The 23836-nt window shown below is 39.4% G+C and overlaps 1 protein-coding gene across 2 annotated transcripts in view; it reads right to left on the bottom strand.

Annotated features, from left to right (window-relative positions):
- The window catches only part of LOC140399033 (sodium-dependent phosphate transport protein 2C-like), a 233003-nt gene that overhangs the window by 10857 nt on the left and 198310 nt on the right, over nt 1–23836 (bottom strand). The window contains exon 12 of one of the 2 annotated variants that reach the window (XM_072488096.1): nt 1337–1461. The exons of the other annotated variant lie outside the window; for it this stretch is intronic. Within the exon in view, the coding sequence (XP_072344197.1) occupies nt 1337–1461 (125 nt within the window). The remainder of the gene's footprint in view (nt 1–1336; nt 1462–23836) is intronic. 2 annotated transcript variants of the gene reach the window in all.

Below are 23836 nucleotides of genomic sequence, written 5' to 3'. Positions count from 1 at the left end.
GTGAGTAAGAGTGTGCATGTAAGTGTGAATGAGTGAGAATGTGAGTGAAAATGTGTAAGTGTGAATGAGTGAGAATGTGAGTGAGAATGTGTGTGTAAGTGTGAATGAGTGAGAATGTGTGTGTAAATGTGAATGAATGAGAATGTGAGTAAGAATGTGCATGTAAGTGTGAATGAGTGAGAATGTGAGTGAAAATGTGTAAGTGTGAATGAGTGAGAATGTGAGTAAGAGTGTGCATGTAAGTGTGAATGAGTGAGAATGTGAGTGTAAGTGTGAATGAATGAGAATGTGAGTAAGAATGTGCATGTAAGTGTGAATGAGTGAGAATGTGTAAGTGTGAATGAGTGAGAATGTGAGTGAGAATGTGTGTGTAAGTGTGAATGAGTGAGAATGTGTGTGTAAGTGTGAATGAATGAGAATGTGAGTAAGAATGTGCATGCAAGTGTGAATGAGTGAGAATGTGAGTGAGAATGTGTAAGTGTGAATGAGTGAGAATGTGAGTGAGAATGCTTTTGTGAATGTCAGTGAGTCTGAGAATGAGTGAAACTATGTGTGTGCATGAGTGTGTGTGCGTGCCTGAGCATGGGAGTGTGAGAATGTGTGTGCAAGTGTGAGTGATTGTGAGAATATATATGTGTGCACGTGAGTGAGAATGGGGATGTGTGTGTCAGGGTGTAAATGAGTGCATGGGCGAGTATGAGAATGTGAGTGACTATAAGGGTCTGGTTTAGCACAGGGCTAAATCGCTGGCTTTGAAAGCAGACCAAGGCAGGCCAGCAGCAGGGTTCGATTCCCGTACCAGCCTCCCCAAACAGGCGCCGAAATGTGGCGACTAGGGGCTTTTCACAGTAGCTTCATTTGAAGCCTACTTGTGACAATAAGCGATTTTCATTTCATTCCATTTCATAAGAATGAGTGTGTGGGTCTGAATGAAGGTGAAAATGTGTGCGCAAGTGTGAGTACGAATGTGTAAGTCTGAGAAGGGATATGTAAGTATGAGTGAGTGAGAGAATGAGCATTGGGTGTGAGGAGGGTGAGAATGAGTGTGTAGGTGTGAGGGAGTGTGAAAATGAGTGTATGAGTGTGAGTGAGCGACTGTGAGAGAGAATATGAATGAGAATGTGAGGAACTATAAGAATGAGGCAGTGTGGGTCTGAATGAAGGTGAGAATGTGTGTGTAATCGTGAGTATGGATGTGTAATTCTGAGAATGAACATGCAAGTGTGAGTGTGAGAATGAGTGCTTTTTTGAATGAGTGTGTGAGTGAGTGTGACAATGAATATGTGGGTGTGAGTGAGATTGAGCATGTGTGAGAGTGAGTGTGTAGGTGTGTTACCTGCACCGCGTTACCCAGTTGCTCGGCTGGGCTGGCCAAGGCTGCCAGGATTGCTGTGGTTGTTGTTCCAATATTTGATCCTAAGCACAAGGGATACACTCTCTTCAGACTGATCACGCCAATGCCTGCACAAGGGCAAAGAGCAGTTAGATCAGTGTCAAACCGAGCAGTCAGTCACATGAGAAGCAGTACCTAATTAGTGCTGTGTGAGGGATTTACATTCAAACATAGTCAGCACAGACTCTACATTATTGTAATCCCAGTCGGCAAAGAGACTGCATATTGTATTCCCAGTCAGTACAGAGTCTGTTTTCTGTAATCCCAGTCAGTACAGAGTCTGCTTTATTGTAATCCCAGTCAGTACAGAGTCTGTGTTATTGTAATCACAGTCAGTACAGAGTCTGTGTTATTGTAATCACAGTCAGTACAGAGTCTGCTTTATTGTAATTCCAGTCAGTAGAGAGTCTGTGTTATTGTAATTCCAGTCAGTACAGAGTCTGTTTATTGTAATCCCAGTCAGTACAGAGTCTGTATTATTGTAATCCCAGTCAGTACAGAGTCTGCTTTATTGTAATTCCAGTCAGTAGAGAGTCTGTGTTATTGTAATCCCAGTCAGTACAGAGTCTGCTTCATTGTAATCCCAGTCAGTACAGAGTCTGCTTTATTGTAATTCCAGTCAGTAGAGAGTCTGTATTATTGTAATTCCAGTCAGTACAGAGTCTGCTTTATTGTAATCCCAGTCAGTACAGAGCCTGCTTTGTTGTAATCCCAGTCAGTACAGTCTGTGTTATTGTAATCCCAATCAGTACAGAGTCTGCTTTATTGTAATCCCAGTCAGTACAGTCTGTGTTATTGTAATCCCAGTCAGTACAGAGTCTGCTTTATTGTAATTCCAGTCAGTAGAGAGTCTGTGTTATTGTAATTCCAGTCAGTACAGAGTCTGCTTTATTGTAATCCCAGTCAGTACAGAGTCTGCTTTATTGTAATCCCAGTCAGTACAGAGTCTGCTTTATTGTAATCCCAGTCAGTACAGTCTGTGTTATTGTAATCCCAGTCAGTACAGAGTCTGCTTTATTGTAATTCCAGTCAGTAGAGAGTCTGTGTTATTGTAATTCCAGTCAGTACAGAGTCTGCTTTATTGTAATCCCAGTCAGTACAGAGTCTGCTTTATTGTAATCCCAGTCAGTACAGAGTCTGCTTTATTGTAATTCCAGTCAGTACAGAGTCTGTGTTATTGTAATCCCAGTCAGTACAGAGTCTGTTTATTGTAAACCCAGTCAGTACAGAGTCTGCATTATTGTAATTCCAGTCAGTAGAGAGTCTGTGTTATTGTAATTCCAGTCAGTACAGATTCTGCTTTATTGTAATCCCAGTCAGTACAGAGTCTGCTTTATTGTAATCCCAGTCAGTACAGAGTCTGCTTTATTGTAATCCCAGTCAGTACAGTCTGTGTTATTGTAATCCCAGTCAGTACAGAGTCTGCTTTATTGTAATTCCAGTCAGTAGAGAGTCTGTGTTATTGTAATTCCAGTCAGTACAGAGTCTGTTTATTGTAATCCCAGTCAGTACAGATTCTGCTTTATTGTAATCCCAGTCAGTACAGAGTCTGTTTATTGTAATCCCAGTCAGTACAGATTCTGCTTTATTGTAATCCCAGTCAGTACAGTCTGTGTTATTGTAATCCCAGTCAGTACAGAGTCTGTTTATTGTAATCCCAGTCAGTACAGATTCTGCTTTATTGTAATCCCAGTCAGTACAGAGTCTGCTTTATTGTAATCCCAGTCAGTACAGAGTCTGCTTTATTGTAATCCCAGTCAGCACAGTCTGTGTTATTGTAATCCCAGTCAGTACAGAGTCTGTTTATTGTAAACCCAGTCAGTACAGAGTCTGCTTTATTGTAATTCCAGTCAGTAGAGAGTCTGTGTTATTGTAATTCCAGTCAGTACAGAGTCTGCTTTATTGTAATCCCAGTCAGTACAGAGTCTGCTTTATTGTAATCCCAGTCAGTACAGAGTCTGCTTTATTGTAATCCCAGTCAGTACAGTCTGTGTTATTGTAATCCCAGTCAGTACAGAGTCTGCTTTATTGTAATTCCAGTCAGTAGAGAGTCTGTATTATTGTAATTCCAGTCAGTACAGAGTCTGCTTTATTGTAATCCCAGTCAGTACAGAGTCTGCTTTATTGTAATCCCAGTCAGTACAGTCTGTGTTATTGTAATTCCAGTCAGTACAGAGTCTGTTTATTGTAATCTCAGTCAGTACAGAGTCTGCTTTATTGTAATCCCAGTCAGTACAGTCTGTGTTATTGTAATCCCAGTCAGTACAGAGTCTGCTTTATTGTAATTCCAGTCAGTACAGAGTCTGCTTTATTGTAATTCCAGTCAGTAGAGAGTCTGTGTTATTGTAATTCCAGTCAGTACAGAGTCTGCTTTATTGTAATCCCAGTCAGTACAGAGTCTGCTTTATTGTAATCCCAGTCAGTACAGTCTGTGTTATTGTAATCCCAGTCAGTACAGAGTCTGCTTTATTGTAATTCCAGTCAGTAGAGAGTCTGTGTTATTGTAATTCCAGTCAGTACAGAGTCTGCTTTATTGTAATCCCAGTCAGTACAGTCTGTGTTATTGTAATTCCAGTCAGTACAGATTCTGCTTTATTGTAATCCCAGTCAGTACAGAGTCTGCTTTATTGTAATCCCAGTCAGTACAGAGTCTGCTTTATTGTAATCCCAGTCAGTACAGTGTCTGCTTTATTGTAATCCCAGTCAGTACAGAGTCTGTTTATTGTAAACCCAGTCAGTACAGAGTCTGCTTTATTGTAATTCCAGTCAGTAGAGAGTCTGTGTTATTGTAATTCCAGTCAGTAGAGAGTCTGTGTTATTGTAATACCAGTCAGTACAGAGTCTGCTTTATTGTAATTCCAGTCAGTACAGAGTCTGCTTTATTGTAATCCCAGTCAGTACAGAGTCTGCTTTATTGTAATCCCAGTCAGTACAGAGTCTGCTTTATTGTAATCCCAGTCAGTACAGAGTCTGCTTTATTGTAATCCCAGTCAGTACAGTCTGTGTTATTGTAATCCCAGTCAGTACAGAGTCTGCTTTTTGTAATCCCAGTCAGTAGAGAGTCTGTGTTATTGTAATTCCAGTCAGTACAGAGTCTGTGTTATTGTAATTCCAGTCAGTACAGAGTCTGTTTATTGTAATCCCAGTCAGTACAGAGTCTGCTTTATTGTAATTCCAGTCAGTACAGTCTGTGTTATTGTAATCCCAGTCAGTACAGAGTCTGCTTTTTGTAATCCCAGTCAGTAGAGAGTCTGTGTTATTGTAATTCCAGTCAGTACAGAGTCTGTGTTATTGTAATTCCAGTCAGTACAGAGTCTGCTTTATTGTAATCCCAGTCAGTACAGATTCTGCTTTATTGTAATCCCAGTCAGTACAGAGTCTGTTTATTGTAAACCCAGTCAGTACAGAGTCTGCTTTATTGTAATTCCAGTCAGTACAGATTCTGCTTTATTGTAATTCCAGTCAGTAGAGAGTCTGTGTTATTGTAATTCCAGTTAGTACAGAGTCTGTTTATTGTAATCCCAGTCAGTACAGATTCTGCTTTATTGTAATCCCAGTCAGTACAGTCTGTGTTATTGTAATTCCAGTCAGTACAGAGTCTGTTTATTGTAATCCCAGTCAGTACAGTCTGTGTTATTGTAATCACAGTCAGTACAGAGTCTGTTTATTGTAATCCCAGTCAGTACAGAGTCTGCTTTATTGTAATCCCAGTCAGTACAGAGTCTGTTTATTGTAATTCCAGTTAGTACAGAGTCTGTTTATTGTAATCCCAGCCAGTACAGAGTCTGCTTTATTGTAATCCCAGTCAGTACAGTCTGTGTTATTGTAATCCCAGTCAGTACAGAGTCTGTTTATTGTAATCCCAGTCAGTACAGAGTCTGCTTTATTGCAATCCCAGTCAGTACAGATTCTGCTTTATTGTAATCCCAGTCAGTACAGAGTCTGCTTTATTGTAATTCCAGTTAGTACAGAGTCTGTTTATTGTAATCCCAGTCAGTACAGATTCTGCTTTATTGTAATCCCAGTCAGGACAGAGTCTGCTTTATTGTAATCCCAGTCAGTACAGAGTCTGCTTTATTGTAATCCCAGTCAGTACAGAGTCTGCTTTATTGTAATCCCAGTCAGTACAGAGTCTGCTTTATTGTAATCCCAGTCAGTACAGAGCCTGCTTTATTGTAATCCCAGTCAGTACAGAGTCTGCTTTATTGTAATTCCAGTCAGTAGAGAGTCTGTATTATTGTAATTCCAGTCAGTACAGAGTCTGCTTTATTGTAATCCCAGTCAGTACAGAGTCTGCTTTGTTGTAATCCCAGTCAGTACAGTCTGTGTTATTGTAATCCCAGTCAGTACAGAGTCTGCTTTATTGTAATCCCAGTCAGTACAGTCTGTGTTATTGTAATCCCAGTCAGTACAGAGTCTGCTTTATTGTAATTCCAGTCAGTAGAGAGTCTGTGTTATTGTAATTCCAGTCAGTACAGAGTCTGTTTATTGTAATCCCAGTCAGTACAGAGTCTGCTTTATTGTAATCCCAGTCAGTACAGAGTCTGCTTTATTGTAATCCCAGTCAGTACAGAGTCAGTGTTATTGTAATCCCAGTCAGTACAGAGTCTGCTTTATTGTAATTCCAGTCAGTAGAGAGTCTGTGTTATTGTAATTCCAGTCAGTACAGAGTCTGTGATATTGTAATCCCAGTCAGTACAGAGTCTGTTTATTGTAATCCCAGTCAGTACAGATTCTGCTTTATTGTAATCCCAGTCAGTACAGAGTCTGCTTTATTGTAATTCCAGTCAGTACAGAGTCTGTGTTATTGTAATCCCAGTCAGTACAGAGTCTGCTATATTGTAATCCCAGTCAGTACAGTCTGTGTTATTGTAATCCCAGTCAGTACAGAGTCTGCTTTATTGTAATTCCAGTCAGTAGAGAGTCTGTGTTATTGTAATTCCAGTCAGTACAGAGTCTGTTTATTGTAATCCCAGTCAGTACCCTCTGTGTTATTGTAATCCCAGTCAGTACAGAGTCTGTTTATTGTAATTCCAGTTAGTACAGAGTCTGCTTTATTGTAATCCCAGTCAGTACAGTCTGTGTTATTGTAATCCCAGTCAGTACAGAGTCTGTTTATTGTAATCCCAGTCAGTACAGATTCTGCTTTATTGTAATCCCAGTCAGTACAGAGTCTGCTTTATTGTAATCCCAGTCAGTACAGAGTCTGCTTTATTGTAATCCCAGTCAGCACAGTCTGTGTTATTGTAATCCCAGTCAGTACAGAGTCTGTTTATTGTAAACCCAGTCAGTACAGAGTCTGCTTTATTGTAATTCCAGTCAGTAGAGAGTCTGTGTTATTGTAATTCCAGTCAGTACAGAGTCTGCTTTATTGTAATCCCAGTCAGTACAGAGTCTGCTTTATTGTAATCCCAGTCAGTACAGAGTCTGCTTTATTGTAATCCCAGTCAGTACAGTCTGTGTTATTGTAATCCCAGTCAGTACAGAGTCTGCTTTATTGTAATTCCAGTCAGTAGAGAGTCTGTATTATTGTAATTCCTGTCAGTACAGAGTCTGCTTTATTGTAATCCCAGTCAGTACAGAGTCTGCTTTATTGTAATCCCAGTCAGTACAGTCTGTGTTATTGTAATCCCAGTCAGTACAGAGTCTGCTTTATTGTAATTCCAGTCAGTAGAGAGTCTGTGTTATTGTAATTCCAGTCAGTACAGAGTCTGCTTTATTGTAATCCCAGTCAGTACAGAGTCTGCTTTATTGTAATCCCAGTCAGTACAGTCTGTGTTATTGTAATCCCAGTCAGTACAGAGTCTGCTTTATTGTAATTCCAGTCAGTAGAGAGTCTGTGTTATTGTAATTCCAGTCAGTACAGAGTCTGCTTTATTGTAATCCCAGTCAGTACAGAGTCTGCTTTATTGTAATCCCAGTCAGTACAGTCTGTGTTATTGTAATCCCAGTCAGTACAGAGTCTGTTTATTGTAATCCCAGTCAGTACAGATTCTGCTTTATTGTAATCCCAGTCAGTACAGATTCTGCTTTATTGTAATCCCAGTCAGTACAGAGTCTGTTTATTGTAAACCCAGTCAGTACAGAGTCTGCTTTATTGTAATTCCAGTCAGTACAGATTCTGCTTTATTGTAATTCCAGTCAGTAGAGAGTCTGTGTTATTGTAATTCCAGTCAGTACAGAGTCTGTTTATTGTAATCCCAGTCAGTACAGTCTGTGTTATTGTAATCACAGTCAGTACAGAGTCTGTTTATTGTAATCACAGTCAGTACAGAGTCTGCTTTATTGTAATCCCAGTCAGTACAGAGTCTGTTTATTGTAATTCCAGTTAGTACAGAGTCTGTTTATTGTAATCCCAGCCAGTACAGAGTCTGCTTTATTGTAAACCCAGTCAGTACAGTCTGTGTTATTGTAATCCCAGTCAGTACAGAGTCTGTTTATTGTAATCCCAGTCAGTACAGAGTCTGCTTTATTGCAATCCCAGTCAGTACAGATTCTGCTTTATTGTAATCCCAGTCAGTACAGAGTCTGCTTTATTGTAATTCCAGTTAGTACAGAGTCTGTTTATTGTAATCCCAGTCAGTACAGATTCTGCTTTATTGTAATCCCAGTCAGTACAGAGTCTGCTTTATTGTAATCCCAGTCAGTACAGAGTCTGCTTTATTGTAATCCCAGTCAGTACAGAGTCTGCTTTATTGTAATCCCAGTCAGTACAGAGTCTGCTTTATTGTAATCCCAGTCAGTACAGAGCCTGCTTTATTGTAATCCCAGTCAGTACAGAGTCTGCTTTATTGTAATTCCAGTCAGTAGAGAGTCTGTATTATTGTAATTCCAGTCAGTACAGAGTCTGCTTTATTGTAATCCCAGTCAGTACAGAGTCTGCTTTGTTGTAATCCCAGTCAGTACAGTCTGTGTTATTGTAATCCCAGTCAGTACAGAGTCTGCTTTATTGTAATCCCAGTCAGTACAGTCTGTGTTATTGTAATCCCAGTCAGTACAGAGTCTGCTTTATTGTAATTCCAGTCAGTAGAGAGTCTGTGTTATTGTAATTCCAGTCAGTACAGAGTCTGTTTATTGTAATCCCAGTCAGTACAGAGTCTGCTTTATTGTAATCCCAGTCAGTACAGAGTCTGCTTTATTGTAATCCCAGTCAGTACAGAGTCAGTGTTATTGTAATCCCAGTCAGTACAGAGTCTGCTTTATTGTCATTCCAGTCAGTAGAGAGTCTGTGTTATTGTAATTCCAGTCAGTACAGAGTCTGTGATATTGTAATCCCAGTCAGTACAGAGTCTGTTTATTGTAATCCCAGTCAGTACAGATTCTGCTTTATTGTAATCCCAGTCAGTACAGAGTCTGCTTTATTGTAATCCCAGTCAGTACAGAGTCTGCTTTATTGTAATCCCAGTCAGTACAGTCTGTGTTATTGTAATCCCAGTCAGTACAGAGTCTGCTTTATTGTAATTCCAGTCAGTAGAGAGTCTGTGTTATTGTAATTCCAGTCAGTACAGAGTCTGTTTATTGTAATCCCAGTCAGTACAGTCTGTGTTATTGTAATCCCAGTCAGTACAGAGTCTGTTTATTGTAATTCCAGTTAGTACAGAGTCTGCTTTATTGTAATCCCAGTCAGTACAGTCTGTGTTATTGTAATCCCAGTCAGTACAGAGTCTGTTTATTGTAATCCCAGTCAGTACAGATTCTGCTTTATTGTAATCCCAGTCAGTACAGAGTCTGCTTTATTGTAATCCCAGTCAGTACAGAGTCTGCTTTATTGTAATCCCAGTCAGCACAGTCTGTGTTATTGTAATCCCAGTCAGTACAGAGTCTGTTTATTGTAAACCCAGTCAGTACAGAGTCTGCTTTATTGTAATTCCAGTCAGTAGAGAGTCTGTGTTATTGTAATTCCAGTCAGTACAGAGTCTGCTTTATTGTAATCCCAGTCAGTACAGAGTCTGCTTTATTGTAATCCCAGTCAGTACAGAGTCTGCTTTATTGTAATCCCAGTCAGTACAGTCTGTGTTATTGTAATCCCAGTCAGTACAGAGTCTGCTTTATTGTAATTCCAGTCAGTAGAGAGTCTGTATTATTGTAATTCCAGTCAGTACAGAGTCTGCTTTATTGTAATCCCAGTCAGTACAGAGTCTGCTTTATTGTAATCCCAGTCAGTACAGTCTGTGTTATTGTAATCCCAGTCAGTACAGAGTCTGTTTATTGTAATCCCAGTCAGTACAGAGTCTGTTTATTGTAATCCCAGTCAGTAGAGAGTCTGTGTTATTGTAATTCCAGTCAGTACAGAGTCTGTTTATTGTAATCCCAGTCAGTACAGAGTCTGCTTTATTGTAATCCCAGTCAGTACAGAGTCTGCTTTATTGTAATCCCAGTCAGTACAGAGTCAGTGTTATTGTAATCCCAGTCAGTACAGAGTCTGCTTTATTGTCATTCCAGTCAGTAGAGAGTCTGTGTTATTGTAATTCCAGTCAGTACAGAGTCTGTGATATTGTAATCCCAGTCAGTACAGAGTCTGTTTATTGTAATCCCAGTCAGTACAGATTCTGCTTTATTGTAATCCCAGTCAGTACAGAGTCTGCTTTATTGTAATCCCAGTCAGTACAGAGTCTGCTTTATTGTAATCCCAGTCAGTACAGTCTGTGTTATTGTAATCCCAGTCAGTACAGAGTCTGCTTTATTGTAATTCCAGTCAGTAGAGAGTCTGTGTTATTGTAATTCCAGTCAGTACAGAGTCTGTTTATTGTAATCCCAGTCAGTACAGTCTGTGTTATTGTAATCCCAGTCAGTACAGAGTCTGTTTATTGTAATTCCAGTTAGTACAGAGTCTGCTTTATTGTAATCCCAGTCAGTACAGTCTGTGTTATTGTAATCCCAGTCAGTACAGAGTCTGTTTATTGTAATCCCAGTCAGTACAGATTCTGCTTTATTGTAATCCCAGTCAGTACAGAGTCTGCTTTATTGTAATCCCAGTCAGTACAGAGTCTGCTTTATTGTAATCCCAGTCAGCACAGTCTGTGTTATTGTAATCCCAGTCAGTACAGAGTCTGTTTATTGTAAACCCAGTCAGTACAGAGTCTGCTTTATTGTAATTCCAGTCAGTAGAGAGTCTGTGTTATTGTAATTCCAGTCAGTACAGAGTCTGCTTTATTGTAATCCCAGTCAGTACAGAGTCTGCTTTATTGTAATCCCAGTCAGTACAGAGTCTGCTTTATTGTAATCCCAGTCAGTACAGTCTGTGTTATTGTAATCCCAGTCAGTACAGAGTCTGCTTTATTGTAATTCCAGTCAGTAGAGAGTCTGTATTATTGTAATTCCAGTCAGTACAGAGTCTGCTTTATTGTAATCCCAGTCAGTACAGAGTCTGCTTTATTGTAATCCCAGTCAGTACAGTCTGTCTTATTGTAATCCCAGTCAGTATAGAGTCTGCTTTATTGTAATTCCAGTCAGTAGAGAGTCTGTGTTATTGTAATTCCAGTCAGTACAGAGTCTGCTTTATTGTAATCCCAGTCAGTACAGAGTCTGCTTTATTGTAATCCCAGTCAGTACAGTCTGTGTTATTGTAATCCCAGTCAGTACAGAGTCTGCTTTATTGTAATTCCAGTCAGTAGAGAGTCTGTGTTATTGTAATTCCAGTCAGTACAGAGTCTGCTTTATTGTAATCCCAGTCAGTACAGAGTCTGCTTTATTGTAATCCCAGTCAGTACAGTCTGTGTTATTGTAATCCCAGTCAGTACAGAGTCTGTTTATTGTAATCCCAGTCAGTACAGATTCTGCTTTATTGTAATCCCAGTCAGTACAGAGTCTGCTTTATTGTAATCCCAGTCAGTACAGAGTCTGCTTTATTGTAATCCCAGTCAGTACAGTCTGTGTTATTGAAATCCCAGTCAGTACAGAGTCTGTTTATTGTAAACCCAGTCAGTACAGAGTCTGCTTTATTGTAATCCCAGTCAGTACAGAGTCTGCTTTATTGTAATTCCAGTCAGTAGAGAGTCTGTGTTATTGTAATTCCAGTCAGTAGAGAGTCTGTGTTATTGTAATTCCAGTCAGTACAGAGTCTGTTTATTGTAATCCCAGTCAGTACAGAGTCTGCTTTATTGTAATCCCAGTCAGTACAGAGTCTGCTTTATTGTAATCCCAGTCAGTACAGTCTGTGTTATTGTAATCCCAGTCAGTACAGAGTCTGCTTTATTGTAATCCCAGTCAGTAGAGAGTCTGTGTTATTGTAATTCCAGTCAGTACAGAGTCTGTGTTATTGTAATTCCAGTCAGTACAGAGTCTGTTTATTGTAATCCCAGTCAGTACAGAGTCTGCTTTATTGTAATCCCAGTCAGTACAGATTCTGCTTTATTGTAATCCCAGTCAGTACAGAGTCTGTTTATTGTAAACCCAGTCAGTACAGAGTCTGCTTTATTGTAATTCCAGTCAGTACAGATTCTGCTTTATTGTAATTCCAGTCAGTAGAGAGTCTGTGTTATTGTAATTCCAGTCAGTACAGAGTCTGTTTATTGTAATCCCAGTCAGTACAGTCTGTGTTATTGTAATCACAGTCATTACAGAGTCTGTTTATTGTAATCCCAGTCAGTACAGAGTCTGCTTTATTGTAATCCCAGTCAGTACAGAGTCTGTTTATTGTAATTCCAGTTAGTACAGAGTCTGTTTATTGTAATCCCAGCCAGTACAGAGTCTGCTTTATTGTAAACCCAGTCAGTACAGTCTGTGTTATTGTAATCCCAGTCAGTACAGAGTCTGTTTATTGTAATCCCAGTCAGTACAGAGTCTGCTTTATTGCAATCCCAGTCAGTACAGATTCTGCTTTATTGTAATCCCAGTCATTACAGAGTCTGCTTTATTGTAATTCCAGTTAGTACAGAGTCTGTTTATTGTAATCCCAGTCAGTACAGATTCTGCTTTATTGTAATCCCAGTCAGTACAGAGTCTGCTTTATTGTAATCCCAGTCAGTACAGAGTCTGCTTTATTGTAATCCCAGTCAGTACAGAGTCTGCTTTATTGTAATCCCAGTCAGTACAGAGTCTGCTTTATTGTAATCCCAGTCAGTACAGAGCCTGCTTTATTGTAATCCCAGTCAGTACAGAGTCTGCTTTATTGTAATTCCAGTCAGTAGAGAGTCTGTATTATTGTAATTCCAGTCAGTACAGAGTCTGCTTTATTGTAATCCCAGTCAGTACAGAGTCTGCTTTGTTGTAATCCCAGTCAGTACAGTCTGTGTTATTGTAATCCCAGTCAGTACAGAGTCTGCTTTATTGTAATCCCAGTCAGTACAGTCTGTGTTATTGTAATCCCAGTCAGTACAGAGTCTGCTTTATTGTAATTCCAGTCAGTAGAGAGTCTGTGTTATTGTAATTCCAGTCAGTACAGAGTCTGTTTATTGTAATCCCAGTTAGTACAGAGTCTGCTTTATTGTAATCCCAGTCAGTACAGAGTCTGCTTTATTGTAATCCCAGTCAGTACAGAGTCAGTGTTATTGTAATCCCAGTCAGTACAGAGTATGCTTTATTGTAATTCCAGTCAGTAGAGAGTCTGTGTTATTGTAATTCCAGTCAGTACAGAGTCTGTGATATTGTAATCCCAGTCAGTACAGAGTCTGTTTATTGTAATCCCAGTCAGTACAGATTCTGCTTTATTGTAATCCCAGTCAGTACAGAGTCTGCTTTATTGTAATCCCAGTCAGTACAGAGTCTGCTTTATTGTAATCCCAGTCAGTACAGTCTGTGTTATTGTAATCCCAGTCAGTACAGAGTCTGCTTTATTGTAATTCCAGTCAGTAGAGAGTCTGTGTTATTGTAATTCCAGTCAGTACAGAGTCTGTTTATTGTAATCCCAGTCAGTACAGTCTGTGTTATTGTAATCCCAGTCAGTACAGAGTCTGTTTATTGTAATTCCAGTTAGTACAGAGTCTGTTTATTGTAATCCCAGCCAGTACAGAGTCTGCTTTATTGTAAACCCAGTCAGTACAGAGTCTGCTTTATTGTAATCCCAGTCAGTAGAGAGTCTGTGTTATTGTAATTCCAGTCAGTCAGAGTCTGTTTATTGTAATCCCAGTCAGTACAGAGTCTGCTTTATTGTAATCCCAGTCAGTACAGATTCTGCTTTATTGTAATCCCAGTCAGTACAGAGTCTGCTTTATTGTAATTCCAGTTAGTACAGAGTCTGTTTATTGTAATCCCAGTCAGTACAGATTCTGCTTTATTGTAATCCCAGTCAGTACAGAGTCTGCTTTATTGTAATCCCAGTCAGTACAGAGTCTGCTTTATTGTAATCCCAGTCAGTACAGAGTCTGCTTTATTGTAATCCCAGTCAGTACAGAGTCTGCTTTATTGTAATTCCAGTCAGTAGAGAGTCTGTGTTATTGTAATCCAAGTCAGTACAGAGTCTGTATATTGTAATCCCAGACAGTACAGAGTCTGCTTTATTGTAATCCCAGTCAGTACAGAGTCTGCTTTATTGTAATCCCAGTCAGTACAGAGTCTGCTTTATTGTAATTCCAGTCAGTACAGAGTCTGTTTATTGTAATCCCAGTCAGCACGGAGTCTGCTTTATTGTAATCCCAGTCAGTACAGAGTCTGCTTTATTGTAATCCCAGTCAGTACAGAGTCTGCTTTATTGTAATTCCAGTCAGTAGAGAGTCTGTGTTATTGTAATCCCAGTCAGTACAGAGTCTGCTTTATTGTCATCCCAGTCAGGACAGAATCTGCAATATTGTAATCCCAGTCAGTACAGGGTCTGCTTAATTGTAATCCCAGCCAGTACAGAGTCTGCTTTATTGTAATCCCAGTCAGTACAAAGTCTGCTTTTTTGTAATCCCAGTCAGTAAAGAGTCTGTTTATTGTAATCCCAGTCAGTACAGTGTCTGCTTTATTATAATCCCAGCCAGTACAGAGTCTGCTTTATTGTAATCCCAGTCAGTACAAAGTCTGTTTTTTTGTAATCCCAGTCAGTACAGGGTCTATTTATTATAATCCCAGTCAGTACAGTGTCTGCTATATTGTAATCCCAGTCAGTACAAAGTCTGCTGTATTGTAATCCCAGTCAATACAGAGTCTGCTTTATTGTAATCCCAGTTAGTTCAGAGTCTGCATTATTGTAATCCCAGTCAGGACAGAATCTGCCTTATTGTAATGCGAGTCAGTACAGTCTGCTTTATTGTAATCCCAGTCAGTACAGATTCTGCTTTATTCCAATCCCAGTCAGTACAGAGTCTGCCTTATTGTAACACCAGTCAGTACAGAGTCTGCTTTATTGTAATCCCAGTCAGTAAAGAGTCTGTTTATTGTAATCCCAGTCAATACAGAGTCTGTTTATTATAATCCCAGACAGTACAGAATCTGCTTTATTGTAATCGCAGTCAGTACAGAGTCTGCATTATTGTAATCCCAGTTAGTACAGAGTCTGCTTTATTGTAATCCCAGTCAGTACAGAGTCTTCTTATTGCAATCACAAACAGTACAGAGTCTGCTTTATTGTAATCCCAGTTAATACAGAGTCTGTTTTCTGTAATCCCAGTCAGTACAGAGTCTGCATTATTGTAATTCCAGTTAGGACGGAGTCTGCTTTATTGTAATCCCAGTCAGTACAGAATCTGCTTTATTGTAATTCAAATCAGTACAGAGTCTGTTTATTGTAATCCCAGTCAGTACAGAGTCTGCTTTATTGTAATTCCAGTCAGTAGAGAGTCTGTGTTATTGTAATCCAAGTCAGTACAGAGTCTGTATATTGTAATCCCAGACAGTACAGAGTCTGCTTTATTGTAATCCCAGTCAGTACAGAGTCTGCTTTATTGTAATCCCAGTCAGTACAGAGTCTGCTTTATTGTAATTCCAGTCAGTACAGAGTCTGTTTATTGTAATCCCAGTCAGCACGGAGTCTGCTTTATTGTAATCCCAGTCAGTACAGAGTCTGCTTTATTGTAATCCCAGTCAGTACAGAGTCTGCTTTATTGTAATTCCAGTCAGTAGAGAGTCTGTGTTATTGTAATCCCAGTCAGTACAGAGTCTGCTTTATTGTCATCCCAGTCAGGACAGAATCTGCAATATTGTAATCCCAGTCAGTACAGGGTCTGCTTAATTGTAATCCCAGCCAGTACAGAGTCTGCTTTATTGTAATCCCAGTCAGTACAAAGTCTGCTTTTTTGTAATCCCAGTCAGTAAAGAGTCTGTTTATTGTAATCCCAGTCAGTACAGTGTCTGCTTTATTATAATCCCAGCCAGTACAGAGTCTGCTTTATTGTAATCCCAGTCAGTACAAAGTCTGTTTTTTTGTAATCCCAGTCAGTACAGGGTCTATTTATTATAATCCCAGTCAGTACAGTGTCTGCTATATTGTAATCCCAGTCAGTACAAAGTCTGCTTTATTGTAATCCCAGTCAATACAGAGTCTGCTTTATTGTAATCCCAGTTAGTTCAGAGTCTGCATTATTGTAATCCCAGTCAGGACAGAATCTGCCTTATTGTAATGCGAGTCAGTACAGTCTGCTTTATTGTAATCCCAGTCAGTACAGATTCTGCTTTATTCCAATCCCAGTCAGTACAGAGTCTGCCTTATTGTAACACCAGTCAGTACAGAGTCTGCTTTATTGTAATCCCAGTCAGTAAAGAGTCTGTTTATTGTAATCCCAGTCAATACAGAGTCTGTTTATTATAATCCCAGACAGTACAGAATCTGCTTTATTGTAATCGCAGTCAGTACAGAGTCTGCATTATTGTAATCCCAGTTAGTACAGAGTCTGCTTTATTGTAATCCCAGTCAGTACAGAGTCTTCTTATTGCAATCACAAACAGTACAGAGTCTGCTTTATTGTAATCCCAGTTAATACAGAGTCTGTTTTCTGTAATCCCAGTCAGTACAGAGTCTGCATTATTGTAATTCCAGTTAGGACGGAGTCTGCTTTATTGTAATCCCAGTCAGTACAGAATCTGCTTTATTGTAATTCAAATCAGTACAGAGTCTGTTTATTGTAATCCCAGACAGTACAGAGTCTGCTTTATTGCAATTCCAGTCAGTACAGAGTCTGCTTTATTGCAATTCCAGTCACTACAGATTCTGTTTATTGTAATCCCAGTCAGTACAGTGTCTGCTTTATTGTAATCCCAGTCAGTACAGTGTCTGCTTTATTGTAATCCCAGTCAGTACAAAGTCTGCTTTATTGTAATCCCAGTCAGTACAGAGTCTGTTTATTGTAATTCCAGTCAGTATAGAGTCTGCTTTATTGTAATCCCAGTCAGTACAAAGTCTGCTTTATTGTAATCCCAGTCAATATAGAGTCGTTTTTTTTGTAACCCCAGTTAGTCCAGAGTCTGCATCATTGTAATCCCAGTTAGTACAGAATCTGCTTTATTGTAATGCGAGTCAGTACAGTCTGCATTATTGCAATCCCCGTCAGTACAGAGTCTGTTTATTGGAATGCCAGTCATTACAGAATCTGCTTTATTGTAACTCCAGTCATTACAGAGTCTGTTTTTTGTAATCCCAGACAGTACAGAGTCTGCTTTATTGTAATCCCAGTCAGTACAGTGTCTGCTTTATTGTAATCCCAGTCAGTACAGAGTCTGCTTTATTGTAATCCCAGAGAGTTCAGAGTCTGCATTATTGTAATCCCAGTCGGTACAGTATCTGGCTTATTGTAATGCAAGTCAGTACAGTCTGCTTCATTGCAATCCCAGTCAGTACAGGGTCAGTTTATTGTAATCCCAGTCATTACAGAGTCTGCTCTGTTGTAATCCCAGTCAGTACAGAATCTGTTTATTGTCATCCCAGTCAGTACAGTGTCTGCTTTATTTTGATCCCAGACAGTACAGAGTCTGTTTATTGTAATCCCAGTCAGTATAGAGTCTGCTTTATTGTAATCCCAGTCAGTACAAAGTCTGCTTTATTGTCATCCCAGTCAATACAGAGTCTGTTTTATTGTAACCCCAGTTAGTCCAGAGTCTGCATCATTGTAATCCCAGTCAGTACAGAATCTGCCTTATTGTAATGCGAGGCAGTACAGTCTGCTTTATTGCAATCCCCGTCAGTACAGCGTCTGTTTATTGGAATGCCAGTCATTACAGAATCTGCTTTATTGTAATTCCAGTCAGTACAGAGTCTGTTTATTGTAATCCCAGTCAGTATAGAGACTGCATATTGTAATCCCAGTCAGTACAGAGTCTGTTTATTGTAATCCCAGACAGTACAGAGTCTGCTTTATTGTAATCGCAGTCAGTACAGATTCTGCTTTATTGCAATCCCAGTCAGTACAGAGTCTGCCTTATTGTAACACCAGTCAGTACAGAGTCTGCTTCATTGTAATCCCAGTCAGTAACGAGTCTGTTTATTGTAATCCCAGTCAATATAGAGTCCGCTTCATTGTAATCCCAGTCAGTACAGAGTCTGTTTTTGTAATCCCAGTCGATACAGAGTCTGTTTATTATAATCCCAGACAGTACAGAATCAGCTTTATTGTAATCGCAGTCAGTACAGAGTCTGCATTATTGTAATCCCAGTTAGTACAGAGTCTGCTTTATTGTAATCCCAGTCAGTACAGAGTCTGCTTATTGCAATCACAAACAGTACAGAGTCTACTTTATTGAAATTCCCGTTAATACAGAGTCTGCTTTCTTGCAATTCCAGTCAGTACAGAGTCTGCTTTCTTGCAATTCCAGTCAGTACAGAGTCTGCTTTATTGTAATCCCAGACAGTACAGAGTCTGTTTATTGTAATCCCAGTCAATATAGAGTCCACTTCATTGTAATCCCAGTCAGTACAGAGTCTGTTTATTGTAATCCCAGTCAGTACAGTGTCTGCTTTATTGCAATCCCAGTCAGTACAGTGTCTGCTTTATTGTAACCCCAGTCAGTACAGAGTCTGCTTTATTGTAATCCCAGTTAATACCGAGTCTGCTTTATTGTAATCCCAGTCAGTACAGAGGCTGCATTATTGTAATCCCAGTCAGTACAGAGTCTGTATTATTGTAATCCCAGTCAGTACAGAGTCTGCATTATTGTAATTCCAGTTAGTACAGAGTCTGCTTGATTGTAATCCCAGTCATTACAGAGTATGTTTATTGTAATCCCAGACAGTACAGACTCTGCTTTATTGTAATCCCAGTCAGTACAGAGTCTGCTTTATTGTTATTCCAGTCAGTACATAGTCAGTTTATTGTAATCCCAGACAGTACAGAGTTGGCTTTATTGTAATCCCAGTCAGTACAGAGTCTATTTATTGTAATCCCAGTCAATATAGAGTCCGCTTCATTGTAATCCCAGTCAGTACAGAGTCTGCTTTATTGTAATCCCAGTCAGTACAAAGTGTGCTTTATTGTAATCCCAGTCAATACAGAGTCTGCTTTATTGTAATCCCAGTCAATACAGAGTCTGTTTTATTGTAATCCCAGTTAGTTCAGAGTCTGCATCATTGTAATCCCAGTCAGTACAGAATCTGCCTTATTGTAATGCGAGTCAGTACAGTCTGCTTTATTGCAATCCCCGTCAGTTCAGAGTCTGTTTATTGTAATGCCAGTCATTACTGAATCTGCTTTATTGTAATCCCAGTCAGTGCAGAGTCTGTTTATTGTAATGCCAATCAGTACAGTGTCTGCTTTATTGTTATCCCAGTCAGTACAAAGTCTGCTTTATTGTAATCCCAGTCAGCACATAGTCTGATTGATTGTAATCCAAGTCTGTACAGGGTCTGTTTGTTGTAACACCAGTCAGTACAGAGACTGCTTTATTGTAATCCCAGTCAGCACAGAGTCTGTTTATTGTAATCCCAGTCAATATAGAGTCTGCTTTATTGTAATTCCAGTCAGTACAGAGTCTGCTTATTGTAATCACAGTAAGTACAGAGTCTGTTTGTTGTAATCCCAGTCAATATAGAGTCTGCTTTATTGTAATTCCAGTCAGTACAGAGTCTGTTTCTTGTAATCCCAGTCAGTACAGAGTCTGCATTATTGTAATTCCAGTCAGTACAGAGTCTGCTTTATTGTATTTCAAGTCAGTACAGAGTCTGTTTATTGTAATCCCAGTCAATACAGAGTCTGCTTTATTGTAATTCCAGTCAGTACAGAGTCTGCATTATTGTAATCCCAGTCAATACAGAGTCAGTTTATTGTAATCCCAGATAGTTCAGAGTCTGCATTATTGTAATCCCAGTCAGTACAGAGTCTGCTTTTTTGTAATCCCAGTCAGTACAGAGTCTGCATTATTGTAATTACAGTCAGTACAGAGTCTGCTTTATTGTAATCCCAGTCAGTACAGAGTCTGCTGTATTGTAATCCCAGTCAATATAGAGTCCGCTTCATTGTAATCCCAGTCAGTACAGAGTCTGCTTTATTGTAATCCCAGTCAGTACAGAGTCTGCTTTATTGTAATCCCAGTCAGTACAGAGTCTGCTTTATTGTAATCCCAGTCAGTACAGAGTCTGTGTTATTGTAATTCCAGTCAGTACAGAGTCTGTTTATTGTAATCCCAGTCAGTACAGTCTGTGTTATTGTAATCCCAGACAGTACAGAGTCTGTTTATTGTAATTCCAGTTAGTACAGAGTCTGTTTATTGTAATCCCAGCCAGTACAGAGTCTGCTTTATTGTAAACCCAGTCAGTACAGTCTGTGTTATTGTAATCCCAGTCAGTACAGAGTCTGTTTATTGTAATCCCAGTCAGTACAGAGTCTGCTTTATTGTAATCCCAGTCAGTACAGAGTCTGCTTATTGCAATCACAAACAGTACAGAGTCTACTTTATTGAAATTCCCGTTAATACAGAGTCTGCTTTCTTGCAATTCCAGTCAGTACAGAGTCTGCTTTCTTGCAATTCCAGTCAGTACAGAGTCTGCTTTATTGTAATCCCAGACAGTACAGAGTCTGTTTATTGTAATCCCAGTCAATATAGAGTCCACTTCATTGTAATCCCAGTCAGTACAGAGTCTGTTTATTGTAATCCCAGTCAGTACAGTGTCTGCTTTATTGCAATCCCAGTCAGTACAGTGTCTGCTTTATTGTAACCCCAGTCAGTACAGAGTCTGCTTTATTGTAATCCCAGTTAATACCGAGTCTGCTTTATTGTAATCCCAGTCAGTACAGAGGCTGCATTATTGTAATCCCAGTCAGTACAGAGTCTGTATTATTGTAATCCCAGTCAGTACAGAGTCTGCATTATTGTAATTCCAGTTAGTACAGAGTCTGCTTGATTGTAATCCCAGTCATTACAGAGTATGTTTATTGTAATCCCAGACAGTACAGACTCTGCTTTATTGTAATCCCAGTCAGTACAGAGTCTGCTTTATTGTTATTCCAGTCAGTACATAGTCAGTTTATTGTAATCCCAGACAGTACAGAGTTGGCTTTATTGTAATCCCAGTCAGTACAGAGTCTATTTATTGTAATCCCAGTCAATATAGAGTCCGCTTCATTGTAATCCCAGTCAGTACAGAGTCTGCTTTATTGTAATCCCAGTCAGTACAAAGTGTGCTTTATTGTAATCCCAGTCAATACAGAGTCTGCTTTATTGTAATCCCAGTCAATACAGAGTCTGTTTTATTGTAATCCCAGTTAGTTCAGAGTCTGCATCATTGTAATCCCAGTCAGTACAGAATCTGCCTTATTGTAATGCGAGTCAGTACAGTCTGCTTTATTGCAATCCCCGTCAGTTCAGAGTCTGTTTATTGTAATGCCAGTCATTACTGAATCTGCTTTATTGTAATCCCAGTCAGTGCAGAGTCTGTTTATTGTAATGCCAATCAGTACAGTGTCTGCTTTATTGTTATCCCAGTCAGTACAAATTCTGCTTTATTGTAATCCCAGTCAGCACATAGTCTGATTGATTGTAATCCAAGTCTGTACAGGGTCTGTTTGTTGTAACACCAGTCAGTACAGAGTCTGCTTTATTGTAATCCCAGTCAGCACAGAGTCTGTTTATTGTAATCCCAGTCAATATAGAGTCTGCTTTATTGTAATTCCAGTCAGTACAGAGACTGCTTATTGTAATCACAGTAAGTACAGAGTCTGTTTGTTGTAATCCCAGTCAATATAGAGTCTGCTTTATTGTAATTCCAGTCAGTACAGAGTCTGTTTCTTGTAATCCCAGTCAGTACAGAGTCTGCATTATTGTAATTCCAGTCAGTACAGAGTCTGCTTTATTGTATTTCAAGTCAGTACAGAGTCTGTTTATTGTAATCCCAGTCAAAACAGAGTCTGCTTTATTGTAATTCCAGTCAGTACAGAGTCTGCATTATTGTAATCCCAGTCAATACAGAGTCAGTTTATTGTAATCCCAGTTAGTTCAGAGTCTGCATTATTGTAATCCCAGTCAGTACAGAGTCTGCTTTTTTGTAATCCCAGTCAGTACAGAGTCTGCATTATTGTAATTACAGTCAGTACAGAGTCTGCTTTATTGTAATCCCAGTCAGTACAGAGTCTGCTGTATTGTAATCCCAGTCAATATAGAGTCCGCTTCATTGTAATCCCAGTCAGTACAGAGTCTGCTTTATTGTAATCCCAGTCAGTACAGAGTCTGCTTTATTGTAATCCCAGTCAGTACAGAGTCTGCTTTATTGTAATCCCAATCAGTACAGAGTCTGTGTTATTGTAATTCCAGTCAGTACAGAGTCTGTTTATTGTAATCCCAGTCAGTACAGTCTGTGTTATTGTAATCCCAGTCAGTACAGAGTCTGTTTATTGTAATTCCAGTTAGTACAGAGTCTGTTTATTGTAATCCCAGCCAGTACAGAGTCTGCTTTATTGTAAACCCAGTCAGTACAGTCTGTGTTATTGTAATCCCAGTCAGTACAGAGTCTGTTTATTGTAATCCCAGTCAGTACAGAGTCTGCTTTATTGTAATCCCAGTCAGTACAGATTCTGCTTTATTGTAATCCCAGTCAGTACAGAGTCTGCTTTATTGTAATTCCAGTTAGTACAGAGTCTGTTTATTGTAATCCCAGTCAGTACAGATTCTGCTTTATTGTAATCCCAGTCAGTACAGAGTCTGCTTTATTGTAATCCCAGTCAGGACAGAGTCTGCTTTATTGTAATCCCAGTCAGTACAGAGTCTGCTTTATTGTAATCCCAGTCAGTACAGAGTCTGCTTTATTGTAATTCCAGTCAGTAGAGAGTCTGTGTTATTGTAATCCAAGTCAGTACAGAGTCTGTATATTGTAATCCCAGACAGTACAGAGTCTGCTTTATTGTAATCCCAGTCAGTACAGAGTCTGCTTTATTGTAATCCCAGTCAGTACAGAGTCTGCTTTATTGTAATTCCAGTCAGTACAGAGTCTGTTTATTGTAATCCCAGTCAGCACAGAGTCTGCTTTATTGTAATCCCAGTCAGTACAGTGTCTGCTTTATTGTAATCCCAGTCAGTACAGAGTCTGCTTTATTGTAATTCCAGTCAGTAGAGAGTCTGTGTTATTGTAATCCCAGTCAGTACAGAGTCTGCTTTATTGTCATCCCAGTCAGGACAGAATCTGCAATATTGTAATCCCAGTCAGTACAGATTCTGCTTTATTGTAATCCCAGCCAGTACAGAGTCTGCTTTATTGTAATCCCAGTCAGTACAAAGTCTGCTTTTTTGTAATCCCAGTCAGTACAGAGTCTGTTTATTGTAATCCCAGTCAGTACAGTGTCTGCTTTATTATAATCCCAGCCAGTACAGAGTCTGCTTTATTGTAATCCCAGTCAGTACAAAGTCTGTTTTTTTGTAATCCCAGTCAGTACAGGGTCTATTTATTATAATCCCAGTCAGTACAGTGTCTGCTATATTGTAATCCCAGTCAGTACAAAGTCTGCTTTATTGGAATCCCAGTCAATACAGAGTCTGCTTTATTGTAATCCCAGTTAGTTCAGAGTCTGCATTATTGTAATCCCAGTCAGGACAGAATCTGCCTTATTGTAATGCGAGTCAGTACAGTCTGCTTTATTGTAATCCCAGTCAGTACAGATTCTGCTTTATTCCAATCCCAGTCAGTACAGAGTCTGCCTTATTGTAACACCAGTCAGTACAGAGTCTGCTTTATTGTAATCCCAGTCAGTAAAGAGTCTGTTTATTGTAATCCCAGTCAATACAGAGTCTGTTTATTATAATCCCAGACAGTACAGAATCTGCTTTATTGTAATCGCAGTCAGTACAGAGTCTGCATTATTGTAATCCCAGTTAGTACAGAGTCTGCTTTATTGTAATCCCAGTCAGTACAGAGTCTGCTTATTGCAATCACAAACAGTACAGAGTCTGCTTTATTGTAATCCCAGTTAATACAGAGACTGTTTTCTGTAATCCCAGTCAGTACAGAGTCTGCATTATTGTAATTCCAGTTAGGACGGAGTCTGCTTTATTGTAATCCCAGTCAGTACAGAATCTGCTTTATTGTAATTCAAATCAGTACAGAGTCTGTTTCTTGTAATCCCAGACAGTACAGAGTCTGCTTTATTGCAATTCCAGTCAGTACAGAGTCTGCTT

The sequence above is a fragment of the Scyliorhinus torazame genome, chromosome 22, assembly GCF_047496885.1.
Source record: "Scyliorhinus torazame isolate Kashiwa2021f chromosome 22, sScyTor2.1, whole genome shotgun sequence".
Taxonomy (NCBI): domain Eukaryota; kingdom Metazoa; phylum Chordata; class Chondrichthyes; order Carcharhiniformes; family Scyliorhinidae; genus Scyliorhinus; species Scyliorhinus torazame.
Note: the sequence above shows the minus strand (reverse complement) of the source record. Positions and strands in the feature narration are given on the sequence as shown.